This window comes from Hemiscyllium ocellatum, chromosome 43 (genome assembly GCF_020745735.1).
Source record: "Hemiscyllium ocellatum isolate sHemOce1 chromosome 43, sHemOce1.pat.X.cur, whole genome shotgun sequence".
Lineage (NCBI taxonomy): Eukaryota > Metazoa > Chordata > Chondrichthyes > Orectolobiformes > Hemiscylliidae > Hemiscyllium > Hemiscyllium ocellatum.
Genome location: NC_083443.1, coordinates 5,361,133 through 5,376,036, shown reverse-complemented (window position 1 = coordinate 5,376,036; position 14,904 = coordinate 5,361,133). Strand labels below are relative to the sequence as shown.

At 43.7% G+C, this 14,904-nt stretch overlaps 1 protein-coding gene across 1 annotated transcript in view; it reads left to right on the top strand.

The window, feature by feature from the left end:
- bms1 (BMS1 ribosome biogenesis factor) overlaps positions 1 to 14,904 on the top strand; it is a 120,297-nt gene that overhangs the window by 348 nt on the left and 105,045 nt on the right. The window contains exons 2-4 of the mRNA XM_060854027.1: positions 200 to 379; positions 9,093 to 9,283; positions 9,909 to 9,988. Coding sequence (XP_060710010.1) covers positions 204 to 379; positions 9,093 to 9,283; positions 9,909 to 9,988 — 447 coding nt within the window. The 5' untranslated portion in view covers positions 200 to 203. The remainder of the gene's footprint in view (positions 1 to 199; positions 380 to 9,092; positions 9,284 to 9,908; positions 9,989 to 14,904) is intronic.

Below are 14,904 nucleotides of genomic sequence, written 5' to 3'. Positions count from 1 at the left end.
GGTGAAATGAGGGGAGGGGGGTGGAGGAAGAAGGAAGATGGATTTTAGTGGGTAGATGTTTGTTTGGTTTCGAAGTTCTGGTCCAGTTAACATGAACTGTGAGAGTTGTTATGAGTCATTTAGCTGGGAACTTCAAGGAAAATATGCCTAATTGATTGAAGTGTGAAAAACTTCTGATGTAATTTAATTTGCACAAGAGAATCATGGAGGAGGGGCAGAAGAAGGCACATCGTAAACGGCACAGTGGACCTAAGGCAGCAAGAAAGAAGCAGCGGCGTCTGAAGGGGCTGGGTATTGAAGATGAAGTCGATCCACAGAAGAGAAATCCCAAGGCTTTCACCGTCCAGAGTGCAGTGCGTATGGCTAAAACCTTTCACAGGTGAGGCTTGAATTACACTACAATGGCTGTAGGATTAGTCTTGGCTCATGAAGAAGAATGTCTTTGTAGCTCAGTGAAGGAAAGTTTGTGGATCATTGTAACTGGTATCCCAAATGTAAGGTGGCTGGAACAGTGGAAACGCAACAGTCACAGTATCAGTGAAACACACATTTTGGACAGGCCTGGGTTTGGACAATAACTATTTGATTTCAGGCTTATGGAGTTTCCTGTGAGAACATGTACTATTACCTGAAAGCAAAACACGAAAAAGAAACACCAGGAAGAGAATCAAAATGACAGCCAGTCTGTTGTGACAGGGAGGTGAATCCATCTGTCACTTAAATCCCAACACCCAGAAAAGCACACCTCACAATCTGTTAAAATATGAGTGACAGAGAACTCACAAATTTCACTATTTAAAGAAAATAACAATTTATTTTTAACTCTAAATGAGCACTTTAAACAAGCACTATTCACAACTCTAAGACCCCCTTTCTCTTAATTGCTTACTATTGCCTCCAACTGTATAACAATATGCTGTTCTGATAAGGCATTTATTAAAATTACATTAAATTGATTTCAAAACTACACAGCCACTGTCGTTTTCTGTGTCTTTCATCTTCTGGCTGAAAATCTCCCTGGGTCATTGTCTTTCTTTTTACTGCAAGTATATGAAAAGGTACTTTTGATAGAGTGTTTCTTAATTTCTTGGAGAGCAAGATGTTAGATCACCAAGTGTGTCAGTCTCAATAGCAGTTGCTCTCCAAATTTTAAAGTATTCGCATTTTTATACTCCAACATCAGATCGTCTCATTGGTTTGATGTTGGCAAAACAATAAATTCAAACTTGATTGGGTTTTGGTATCCTCGGACATTATTTAAGCTGATTTGTTAAAATCCAGTTGTTGTCACAATAGTAACCCAAACTCAAGTATCCATTTCACAGCCAAATGCTACATACTTTAATTTTCCAGTAACTCTGGGACTGTCAACTAGTCATATAGGTAAAAACAATGACTGCAGATGCTGGAAACCAGATTCTGGATCAGTGGTGCTGGAAGAGCACAGCAGTTCAGGCAGCATCCAACGAGCAGCGAAATCGACGTTTCGGGCAAAAGCCCTTCATCAGGAATAAAGGCAGTGAGCTGGAAGCATGGAGAGATAAGCTAGAGGAGGGTGGGGTGGGGAGGGGAGAGAGTAGCATAGAGTACAATGGGTGAGTGGGGGAGGAGATGAAGGTGATAGGTCAGGGAGGAGAGGCTGGAGTGGATAGGTGGAAAAGAAGATAGGCAGGTTGGACAAGTCCGGACAAGTCATGGTGACAGTGCTGAGCTGGAAGTTTGAAATTAGGATGAGGTGGGGGAAGGGGAAATGAGGAAGCTGTTGAAGTCCACATTGATGCCCTGGGGTTGGAATGTTCCGAGGCGGAAGATGAGGCATTCTTCCTCCACGCGTCTGGTGGTGAGGGAGCAGCGGTGAAGGAGGCCCAGGACCTCCATGTCCTTGGCAGAGTGGGAGGGGGAGTTGAAATGTTGGGCCACAGGGTGGTGTGGTTGATTGGTGCGGGTATCTCCCTAAAGCGCTCTGCTAGGAGGCGCCCAGTCTCCCCAGTGTAGAGGAGACCGCATCGGGAGCAACGGATACAATAAATGATATCAATGGATGTGCAGGTAAAACTTAGATGGATGTGGATGGCTCCTTTAGGGCCTTGGATAGAGGTGAGGGAGGAGGTATGGGTACAGGTTTTACAGTTCCTGCGGTGGCAGGGGAAAGTGCCAGGATGGGAGGGTGGGTCGTAGGGGGCGTGGACCTGACCAGGTAGTCACGGAGGGAGCGGTCTTTGCGGAAGGCAGAAAGGGGTGGGGAGAGAAATATATCCCTGGTGGTGGGGTCTTTTTGGAGGTGGCGGAAACGTCGGCGGATGATTTGGTTTATGCAAAGGTTGGTAGGGTGGAAGGTGAGCACCAGGGGCGTTTTGTCCTTGTTACGGTTGGAGGGGTGTGGTCTGAGGGCAGAGGTGCGGGATGTGGACGAGATGTGTTGGAGGGCATCTTTAACCACGTGGGAAGGGAAATTGCGGTCTCTAAAGAAGGAGGCCATCTGGTGTGTTCTGTGGTGGAACTGGTCCTCCTGGGAGCAGATACGGTGGAGGCAGAGGAATTGGGAATACGGGATGGCATTTTTGCAAGAGATAGGGTGGGAAGAGGTGTAATTACAAGAGGTGCTTGTAATCTCTCAGTTAGAACAGCATTCACTCTCTTTTAGAGGTACAGTACACGCTTTCAACTTTATAAAAATCTGCACACAGCAAAACTTCACAAATAACAAGAATTGGTTTATATGGTTTAGGGTGAATGTTGGTCAAGTAATTAAAATGCTGAAAAATGTGTTGCTGGAAAAGCGCAGTAGGTCCGGCAGTATCCAAGAAGCAGGAGAATCGACGTTTCGGGCATAAGCCCTTCTTCAGGAATGAAGAAGGGCTTTCATTCCTGAAGAAGGGCTTATGCCCGAAACGTCGATTCTCCTGCTTCCTTGGATGCTGCCTGACCTGCTGCACTTTTCCAGCAACACATTTTTCAGCTCTGATCTCCAGCATCTGCAGTCCTCACTTTCTCCAAGTAATTAAAATCCCTATTTGAAACAATTACCCAAGTTAAGAAATTTCAACCTTTTTGGAACTTTCCTTTAACTCAAATCATAACCAAATTAAATATAATAGACAAATTGTTTCAAATAAATAAATTAACCAATTGTACTTTATGTTGCTAACAGACAATAATATGATTACAAGCATTCCTCCTCTGCATTAGACAGAAACAGAACTCAACAATTTGCTGTCCTTTAAATGCGTGCGTTGGGTCAGGCCTAACAAAGCTTTGACCTTTGAATTGCATAGGTTCAACTTTCATCCACAAGCTCTCCCTCCCTTGGGTAACAGCAGTGCTAATGGTGTAATTTTCCAGAATTCCTTTTTAGCAACCAACTAATAACATGATGGTGGCAATAGGTGTTTGCACACTCTCCTCATGTTTGCATGGGTTTCCTATGGGTGCTCTAGTTTCATCCCATAGTCGAAAGATAGGTAAGGTTAGGTGGATTGGCCATATTAAATTGCCCATAGTGTCCAGGGAGGTGCAAGCTAGATGGATTAGCCATGGGAAATGCTGGGTTACATAGTGGGGGGAGTCCCAATGAAATGCTCTGGAGAGTCGGTGGGACTTGTTGGACAGAATGGCCTGTTTCCATGGTGTAGGGATTCTAGTTTAAAAAAATCCTGGTTTGTGGTTTCAGCACTTCTGGGAAAGCATCTAAATCTTTCGTATCTGATTTGTTCAGAGTTTGGATATTTTGAATCCGCTTTCTTCACGAACCCCTGTCTGTTCCTCTGCCAGAGAAGCTGACATCTTGCTGGGACTGTTTTCCTTCTTTAACTCATCAGAATTCTCCATCTTTCTATCTCTGTCTGCTTTGTCTTTATGTCTGCATCCGTGCACTGTCCATATCCTCCAGCTTTTCTGCCAGCCACACTTTTTTTTGACCATCCATTCTGTTGGAACAATTTTTCTTGTCAAGAGTCACCAGGACAAATGAAATAATATTTCGTATTCACCAAGAGGATCATAGTTTTATCCCTTTACAATTGATGGAAACTTTTAGAAGTGCTCTTCAGGCATGCTTGTAAACCATTGCAGCTTGTGAAGCAGCAAGGAAGATAATAAACTTACAGAGGACATGGTCAGAAGAAACTGGGTGGATGTGTAGCAGATGAAACCTGTTGTAGAAATGTGTGAGGTGATAAATTTTGAGATGAAGAATGGGGTCAGGCTAACGAAGGAGGTAATATTGAGTTCATGTGGAAGGCTGGGCGTTCTAAATGGTGACAAAGCTAGGAAATCTTACACAATATATCGAAAACATATGTTTGCCCAATTACCTTAAATTCTGTACACTAACCTCACCTTTGGAGAGAATGCAGAAAATATTTACTGAAGTAAGCCTTGGATGCAGAGTTGTTGTGAAGAGGATAAATTGGAGAAGCTGAGATTGTATTCTTTAGGACACAAAAGGCTAAGAATGATTTTACAGAAATATTTAAAATCAAGAAAGATTTAGATGCAGTAAGTAATAAGAACCTGTTTCTAGTGGCTGTACACTCAAGAACCAGAGGGTACAGATTTCAGATTGTTGAGTAGTTCAGAAAAAAAGGAATAGAACATAGAAAAGTACAGCACAGAACAGGCCCTTCGACCCAGGATGTTGTACAGAGGATTATTCCTAATCTAAAATAAAATAACCTAACCTACGCACCCTTCAATTCACTGCTGTCCATGTGCATGTCCAGCAGTTGCTTAAATGTCCCTAATGACTCTGCTTCCACCACCACCAATGGCAACGCTTTCCATGCATTCACAACTCTCTGCATAAAGAGCCTACCTCTGTCATCTCCTCTATACCTTCCTCTTAATATCTTAAAACTATGACCCCCTCGTGCCAGTCAATCCTGCCCTGGGGAAATGTCTCTGGCTATTGAATCTATCCATGCCTCTCGTTACCTTGTATACTCGATTAGGTCACCTCACTTCCACCTCCTCTCCAGAGAGAAAAGTCCGAGTTTAGTCAACCTCTCTTTGTAAAACAAGCCATCCAGTCCAGGCAGCATCCTGGTAAACCTTCTTTGCACCCTATCTTATAATAGGGCGACCAGAACTGGACACAATATTCCAAGTGTAGTCTCACCAGGGTCTTGCAGAGATGCAGCAAAACCTCCCAGCTCTTAAACTTGATCCCCCTGTTAATGAAAACCAAAACACATGCTTTTTAATAACCCTATCCACTTGGGTGGCAACTTTTGAGGGATCTGTGCACTTGAACACCAAGATCCCTCTGTTCCCTCACAATGCCAAGAATCCGGTCTTTAATCCTATATTTAGCAATCAGGTTCGACTTCTAAAATGCATCACTTCGCATTTATCCAGGTTGAACTCCATCTGAACGCCATTTCTGAACCCAGCTCTACATCCTGACTATGTCGTGCTGCAGCCTGCAATAGCCCTCAATACTATCAATGGCACCTTCAACCTTTGTGTCATCTGCAAATTTACTAACCCACCCCTCAACCTCCTCATCCAAGTCATTTATAAAAACTACAAAGAGCAGAGCCCCAAGAACAGAGCCCTGCGGGACACCACTGATCTCCAGGCAGAATACTTTCCATCTCTAACCACTCTCTGCCCTCTGTCAGCCAACCAATTCTGAATCCAGACAGCCAAATCTCTCTGTATCTCATACCTTCTGACTTTATGAATGAGCCTAACATGGGGAACCTTATCAAATGCCTTGCTGAAGTCCTGATACACCACATCCACTGCTCGACCTCGTCACCTTCTCAAAGGACTCAATAAGATTAGTTAGGTATGACCTGCCCCTCACAATGCAATACCAACTGCCTTTAATCACGCTATGCTTTTCCAAATAGTCATAAATCCTATCCCTCAGAATTCTTTCCAAAACCTTGCTGACCACAGACGTAAGACAGGGATTGCCCTATTACCCTTCTTGAAAGGATGAACAACATTCGCCTCCTTCCAATCCTCCGCTATGTCTCCTGTGGAGTGTGAGGAAAGAAAGATCTTCACCAGCGGCTTAGCAACCTCCTTTCTTGCTTCCAGGGCCAACCTAGGATAATTCTGGTCTGGCCTTGGGGACTTATCAATCTTAATGTTTGCCAAAAGTTCCAGCACATCAACGTTACCAATCTTGATCTGTTCAAGCCTATGTCCCAGCTCCTCAAAGTTCTCATTCACAACAAGGTCCCTTTCCTTGATGAAAACCAAAGCAAAAAACTCATTTAGGGCTTCCCCTATCTGCTCAGACTCCATACAAAAGTTCCCTATGCTATCCCTGACCGGTCCTACCTTCTCCCTGATCGTTCTTATTCCTCACGTATGAGTAAAATGCCTTTGGGTTCTCTTTAATCTGTCCAACCCAAGCCTTTTTCGTGACCCCTGCTGGCTCTCCTCAGTCCATTTCTGAGCTTCTTTCTAGTAAGCCTGTAATGCTCTAAAGATGTGCTAGATCCATGTTTCCTCCACCTTACGTAAGTTGCCTTCTTCCTTTTGACGACAAGCTCCTCTGTTCTCGTCATCCAAGGCTCCTTAATCTTACCCCTTCTTGCCTGTCTCAGAGGAACAAATTTGTGCATCACTCACAACAACTGCTGTTTTCTGGCTTTTATTGGTAGAGGAATTGAGTTCCGGAGTCCTGAGGTCATGTTGCAGTTGTATAAGACCCTGGTGCGGCCGCATCTGGAGTATTGTGTGCAGTTTTGGTCGCCATACTATAGGAAGAATGTGGAGGCACTGGAACGGGTGCAAAGGAGGTTTACCAGGATGCTGCCTGGTATAGTAGAAAGATCGTATGAGGAAAGGCTGAGGCACTTGGGGCTGTTTTCTTTGGAGAAAAGAAGGCTTAGGGTGACTTGATAGAGGTGTACAAGATGATTAGGGGTTTAGATAGGGTTGACCATGAGAACCTTTTTCCACGTATGGAGTCAGCTATTACGAGGGGGCATAGTTTTAAATTAAGGGGTGGTAGGTATAGGACTGATGTTAGGGGTAGATTCTTTACTCAGCGAGTCGTGAGTTCATGGAATGCCCTGCCAGTAACAGTGGTGGACTCTCCCTCTTTATGGGCATTTAAATGGGCACTGGATAGGCGTATGGAGGATAGTGGGCTAGTGTAGGTTAGGTGGGCTTGGATCGGCACAACATCGAGGGCCGAAGGGCCTGTACTGCGCTGTATTTTTCTATGTTCTATGTTAAACAGTCTCCACATGTCTAATGTGCCCTTTCTGTGGAACAATTATTCCCAATCTGTACTTCTCAACTCCTGTCTGATAGTGTCATAATTTCCTTTTTCCCAATCAAATATCTTCCCTTCGTAGCTGCTCCTTTCCCTCTCCAAGGCCATGGTAAATGTGAGACAGTTGTGGTCACTGTCACCAAAGTGTTCTCCCACGTGAGACCTGACACCTGTCCCGACTCAGTGCTGAGCACCAAATCCAAAATGGCCTCTCCCCTCATTAGCCTACCTGCATACTGAGTAAGGAAACCCTCCTGACCACACCTGACAAAAACGGCTCCATCCAAACCATCTGCACTAAGGAGGTTCCAGTCAATATTGGGAAAATTGAAGTCACCCATAACAACAACCCTGCTACATCTGCATTTTTTCCAAAATCTGCCAGCCTATGAGTTCTTCGATTTTCCTACTGCTATCAGGGGATCTGTAGAAAACCCCCAATGAGGTGGCTGCTCCCTTACTGTTCCTAACTTCCACCCATACTGACTCAGTAGACAAACCTTCCTCAACAATCATCGTTTCTGTAGCTGTGATGCACTTTCTGATTAGAAATGCTAAAACCCCTCCTCTTTTTCCAACCTCCCCTGTTCTTTGTAAACGCTGTAAACCCTGGAACATTAGCAACCATTCCTGCCCCTGTGAAATCCACATCTCCGTTATGGCCACAACATCATAGTCCCAAGTACTGATCCATGCTCTAAGTTGATCACTCTTACTTCTGACACTTGTTTTAAAGCAGACACACTCTAACTGATCCCTTTGTTTTATCATGTGAAAAACTTTCCCGATAGATTCCCTATGGGGAATCTATAGTGCCCATATACACTGCCCCATCTACAACTACCCACTTCTCAAATATGTAGCTCTGGTTCCATCCCGTTGCCAAACCAGTTTAAACCCTCCTGAACCACACAAACAAATCTCTCACCCAGGACATTTGTGCCCCTCCAGTTCAGGTGCAACTCATTCTTCATGTACAGGTCCCACCTTCCCCAGAAGACATCACAATGGTCTAAGTATCAGTGCACTGAGTGACTAGGGCAGGATTGGATGGTCAGCACAGACTCAATATTCTCTTTCAAAAGAGAGTTTGAAAAATACATGAAAAAGAAAAAAAGGCTCAAGTGTGGAAAAGGCAAAAATTGGGACTAAGACACTGGTCGTTGAGACTTGATGGGCTGAATGATGATTTAGTTCTGTGCTGTTCAATGAATCTCTTCTATCTATATATAGCCTTCCTGAAGGCCTTCAGTGAGGTTTTGAAGAGAGGATTTGACTGTTGGTGACCTGCAGGAGACTGCATTTGGACCTGAGCTGCTTGTAGTTTTTAGCCAAGACTTAAGTAGAGGAGTGAGCTCTACATTGAAGATTGCTGATGATATCGAATGAATCACATAAGTTGTGGAAGTGTGACATCACCTGCAGATCAGAGGATTGTTTTGTCCATGTACAAAACTCACTCAAAGCTATTAAACAGGTCCAAATGAAAATTAAATCCTCAAATTGACCTTTACCTTGGGACTGGAAAGCAAAGGGGTGAAAGTTAAGTTCTGTTTGATGTAACCTTTGGTTATATTCTATTTGGAGTAGCTGCATTTAGATTTTAGCATTGTATCTCAGAATATATTGGCATTCAAGGGTGCGCAGTGCAGATTTTGTGGAATGATACATGAACTAAAATGGTTTAGACAAAGTGTGTAGGTGAAGCTAATTGAATAGTAGTTCAGATTGATGGAGGTGCATGTTAGGAAGTGACCTTAAATTGTAATTGCTTGATTGTAATTCCCCTGCTTGGGAAATGGAATCTTGTGTGATAATAATCAATAATTTTATTTAACACTATCATAAATAGGGCTCAGGACTTGAAAACTAAAAAGCACCATATCCCTGTGGTTGACCGGACACCCTTGGAGCCCCCACCGATCGTCGTTGTTGTCATGGGACCCCCAAAAGTTGGAAAGAGTACACTCATTCGATGCCTTATTCGAAACTTCACGAAGCAAAAGCTAACGAACATCAGGGGCCCAGTAACTGTAATTACAGGTATGTCTATAAATGTCAACCCTTCAAATTATTTGATGATACTGAGTTATCCAGATTGTGTTGTATATTGGTTGATCTATCAACATTTGTACCTGTGTTGTCAAACTGTTTTGATTATTAAAATGATGATCTCAAAACATACACTCCAGGACCTGAGCTACTTGCCGTATTTAGGCAGGAGTTTTTTTTAGATTAGATTACTTAGTGTGGAAACAGGCCCTTCGGCCCAGCAAGTCCACACCGAAACGCCGAAGCGCAACCCACCCAGACTCATTTCCTTACATTTACCCCTTCACCTACACTACGGGCAATTTAGCATGGCCAGTTCACCTAACCTGCACATTTTTGGATTGTGGGAGGAAACCGGAGCACCCGGAGGAAACCTACGCAGACACGGGGAGAATGTGCAAACTCCACACAGTCAGTCGCCTGAGGCGGGAATAGAGGAGTGAGCTGTACATTGATGATTGCTGATGATATCAAATGAGTTGCATAAATTGTGGGAGTGTGACAACAGCTTCCTTGTATCTCTCTCTGAAATTTGGATTAATTTCGCTAACTTTTCATTATCCTTTGAATAGTCCTTAAAGGTTTTTATGGCTAAATATACTTTGGTTTCAAACAGGAAAAAAGCGCCGTATCTCCATCATGGAATGTGGGAATGATATGAATTCGATGATCGATTTGGCCAAAGTGGCTGATCTGGTGAGGAACCAATTTTTGTTTGCTTTACTTAAAAAGCCTGACGTTTGTGTAAAAGCATTACAAGATATAATTAACACTACCAAGTAGCATATCTCAGTAGTGTGAAAACTGAGTAGTTTGAGTTTAAAAGCAGTGGAAGTGGGGAGAAGTATTGGCCTCTGGGTTCAGAACAGACTGCTATTTGGAAAAAATATGCAATTGTAGCATCATCGTGAAGCTGATAATTTGTGAGTGATTTCTTGTCAACCTTTAGTAATTTGTATGACTTAGTAATAATTGTAAGGTTTTATGAACAACAGTATGGTATAGTTATACATAGCTATTGTAAAGCTCATTATGGTTAGTAAGGTTTATTAAAATAAATTCAGACAAATAAAAAGTTATGGCATAATTAATAAGGATGGCAGACAATGCCATATTTTACAGCTGCATTGTGGGAGTTGATAGGTACTGGCATGGTCCAAGACAACTGCATCATGAGCAAGTGTCTGTAGCTCAAACAGCTTTGGCTGTCTGAATGAGCTTGATACTGAGGTACAGGGACTGTGTTGCACTAGGAATGGGGAAAGTTATCTAGGCACTTACTTTCTTCCAGAAGACAGTCTGGATAGTGTCATTTGATTTGGCCAGTGGTCAGGGTCAAGACGATGTAAGAGGGCAAAGTAGATAAAAATTGAAGGTGCTCGAGCTTTGCAATTGTCCAGCAGCTTCTGGTAACTTGTATGGATAAGAAAGTGGATTGCAGAGTGAATGAGTGAACTGACCAAGGTAGAAGCCATTTGGGCAAGGAGTAAATATGAATGAAGCGATAGCAGACATGCTATATTCAGAAGGATAGACACTGTTTTTTGTATCTGAGTGTGTCAGTATAGAAGGTTCTGTTGTCTCCCTGGTGTCAGGGTTTGGGACATCTGCTCAGGGCTAGAGAGAAACTTCAGTAGTATAATAGGGTCCATGGGGTTACCAACTACAAACGTAGAACCATGAAAGAGACTTTTTAACTAAATCAGAAGAACCTTCTAAGCCTTGAACAAATTGATCCTTTGAAACATCTTTATCCAATGCCAATGTGTGATTCCAAAACTGTTGCAGCAGAGATGGGCTTTGATTCATGGGGCATTGGCAGCAGTATTTGGAGAAAGTAGAAGCTGCACCATCGGTATAAATTTCAGCAAGTGAAAACCCAGTCAGTCCATTCATTCTTTGTGTGTCAGTCTTGCCATCCCAGGAATTGGTCTGGAGAACCTTTGCTGGACTCCCTCAATAGCAAGATAATGTTCTTCCTCAGATGAGGAGACCAAAACTGCACATCATACTCAAGGTGTCGCCTCCCCAAAGCCCTGTATAACAGGACAGGCATCCCTACTCCTATATTCAAATCTTCTCGCTATGAAAGCCAACATGCCATTAGCTTTTCCTCATTGGTTGCTGCACCTGCATGTTAACCTTCAGTGACAGTCCCACTATGACACCTAGGTCTTGTTGCATCTCACCTTTTCCTAAACTGTCACCACTCAGATAATCTGCCTTCCTGTTTGTGAGACCAAAATGGATAACCTCACATTTAACCACATGATATTGCGTTTGCCCAAGTATTTGCTCACTCAGCCAGTCTGTCCAAGTCACCTGCAGTCTCTTGCATTCTCCTCACTGCTCACACTGCCACCCAATTCAGTGTGGCCTGCAAATTTGGATTCAATTCCTTTATCCAATTTGTTAATATCAGCTGGGATGGCAGCACTGAGCATTGTGGTACCCCACTTGCTACTGCCCACCACTCTGAAAAGGACCCGTTTATTCCAACTCTGCTTCGTATCTACCAACAGGTTCTCAACATCAATACATTACCTCCAATACCATGAGCTTTAATTTTCCTCACTAATGTCTTGTGTGGGGCCTTGTGAAAAGCCTTTTGAAAGTCCAGATATACAACATCCTTGGATTCACCCTTGTCCACACTGCTGCTCACATCCTCAAAAATTTCCAGAAGATTTGTCAAGCATGATTTCCCTTTAGTGAATCCATGCTGACTTGGATTGATCCTGTCACTGCTTCCAAATGCTCAGTTATTACATCCTTAATTGTATTTTCCCCACCACCGATGTCGGGCTAAACAGTCTATAATTGCCCATTTTCTCTCTCCCTCCTTTTTCAAAGGGTTATATGAGCTACCCTTCAATCCATTGCAACTCTTCCAGAACCTATAGCATGCTGGAAAATGATCACCACTGTTTCTAGAGCCACTTCCTTAAGTACTCTGGGATGCAGAGCATCAAGCCCTTGTGATTTATTGGGTTTTAATTCCATCAATTTCACGAGTACCATTTCCTGATGAATTTCCTTCCATTCCTCCTTTCTGCTTGACCCTGTATCCGCTAGCATTTCTGAATGTTGTTTGTGCTCAGTGAAGACAGGTCCAAAGTATTTGTTCAGTTGGTCTGTCATCTCTTTGATATCCATTATGAATTCACTTGATTCTAACTGTGAGGGACCTACATTTGTCTTCACCAGTCTTGTTCTCCTCACATATCTATAGAAGCTTTTGCAGTCAGTTCTTATGCTTTCAACAAGCTTCCTCTCATATTCTGTTTTCCCCTTCCAAATTAAACCCTTTTTGTCCTGTCCTAAATATTAAATTTATCTGGGTCCTCAGGTGTGCTGCTTTTTCTGGCCAATTATAAGCCTCCTCTTTGGCTTTAACACTGTCCTTTGAGTTCTTTATTAATCAAGAACCTATCTGTCTGAAGTGCACTTAATGACTTGGCCTCCACTGCCTTCTGTGACCATGACTTCCATAGATTCATCACCCTCATTTCTCCTCATCTCTATTCTAAAGAGTCATCCCTTTATCCTGAGGCTGTGCCTTCAGTCCCAGCTTCTCCTACTATCTTGTTAATTTCCATCCTATCCAGCCTTCTACATATTCTGTAAATCTCAATAAGATTCCCCCCCCCCCCCCCAAACTCCCATTCATCCTTCTAAATTCCATTGAGTACAGACTCACTTTTTTGAGAAGATTTGTAGCTCACGTTGAGGTTCTGAATGTAGGTCTGCTCGCTGAGCTGGAACATTCGATTTCAGACGTTTTGTCACCATACTTGGTAACATCATCAGTGAGCCTCCGGATGAAGTACTGGTGGCAAGGGCCGCTTTCTATTTATGTGTTTAGGTTTCCTTGGGTTGGTGATGTCATTTTGTCTACTAACAAACACATTGACCTGGGTCCCATTTACCATCCCCTGAGAAAAAGAACAGTAAATGGCATCACAGAAAATGACATCACCACATGAAATGACATCACCAATCCAAAGAAACCTAAACACATAAATAGAAAGCGGGCCATGCTACCTGTGCTTCATCCGGCGGCTCACTGATGATGTTACCCAGTATGGTGACGCAATGTCTTAAACTGAACCTTCCAGCTCAGTAAGCAAACTTACATCCAGACCCACTGTCTCAACCACCAAACCCTTCATTCCAGGGATCATTCTTGTGAACCTCCTCTGAACCTATTCCAAGGCCAGCACATTGTTCCTGAGAGAGGGGGCCAAAACTGCTTCCATATTCCTAATGAGGTCTGACTGGAGCCGTCTAAAGCCTCAGACATTCATCCCTGATCTTATCTTCTAGCCCTTTTGAAATTAATGCTAACGTTGCATTTGCCTTCCTAAGTGCCAACTGAACCTGCATGTTAATTTTAAGAGAACCCTAAATTTGGACTCCTTAGTTCCTTTGTGCTTCAGATTTCTGAAGCCTTTTCTTCTTTGAAAATAGTTTATGCTTCTAATCTTTTGACCTTCGTGCATAACCTCACACTTTACTATATTTGCATTCCACCTGCCATTTACTTGCCCACTCTTCCTCTATATTGGGGAGACGGGCCGCTTACTTGCGGAACGCTTCGGAGAACACCTCTGGGACGCCTGGACCAACCAACCCAACCACCCCGTGGCTCAACACTTTAACTCTCCCTCCCACTCCACCGAGGACATGCAGGTCCTTGGACTCCTCCATCGGCAGAACATAACAACACGACGGCTGGAGGAGGAGTGCCTCATCTTCCCCCGGGAACCCTCCAACCTCAAGGAATGAACTCAGATTTCTCCAGTTTCCTCATTTCCCCTCCCCCCACCTTGTCTCAGTCGGTTCCCTCAACTCAGCACCGCCCTCCTAACCTGCAATCTTCTTCCTGACCTCTCCGCCCCCACCCCACTCCGGCCTATCACCCTCACCTTGACCTCCTTCCACCTATCACATCTCCATCGCCCCTCCCCCAAGTCCCTCCTCCCTACCTTTTATCTTAGCCTGCCTGGCACCCTCTCCTCATTCCTGATGAAGGGCTCTGGCCCGAAACGTCGAATTTCCTGTTCCTTGGATGCTGCCTAACCTGCTGTGCTTTAACCAGCAACACATTTTCAACCACACTCTCCTAACCTTCCAAGTCCTTCTGCAGACTTCTAGCTTCAGTAATACTATAATGACTCCCTCTATCTTTTTGCAGACAACACACTTAGCAACAATGCCCGCAGTTCCTTTGTCCAGATCGCTCATGAATAATGTGAATAGTTTGGTCCTAACACTGAATCTTGCTTGTCACCAGCTGCCATGCTGAAAAGACTCCTTTATCCCTTCTGCCAGTCATCCAATCTTTAGTCCATCCTAGTATCTTGACCCTAACACCATGGACTCTTATCTAGCAGACTCCTGTGCAGCACCTTGTCAGAGGCCTTTTGGAAATCTAAATACATCCTCTCCATTGGCTTTCTTTTACCTAATTTGCTTGGTGGTGCGTCAAAGAATTGTAACACATTTGTCAACCCATGAATTTTGAGAGAGGAACTGAAAAGGTGGGTGTGGTCTCATTGTAATTGCACAGAAAAAATGCTGTGGGCAAGATAGTGTGTTGGTCATTTGAT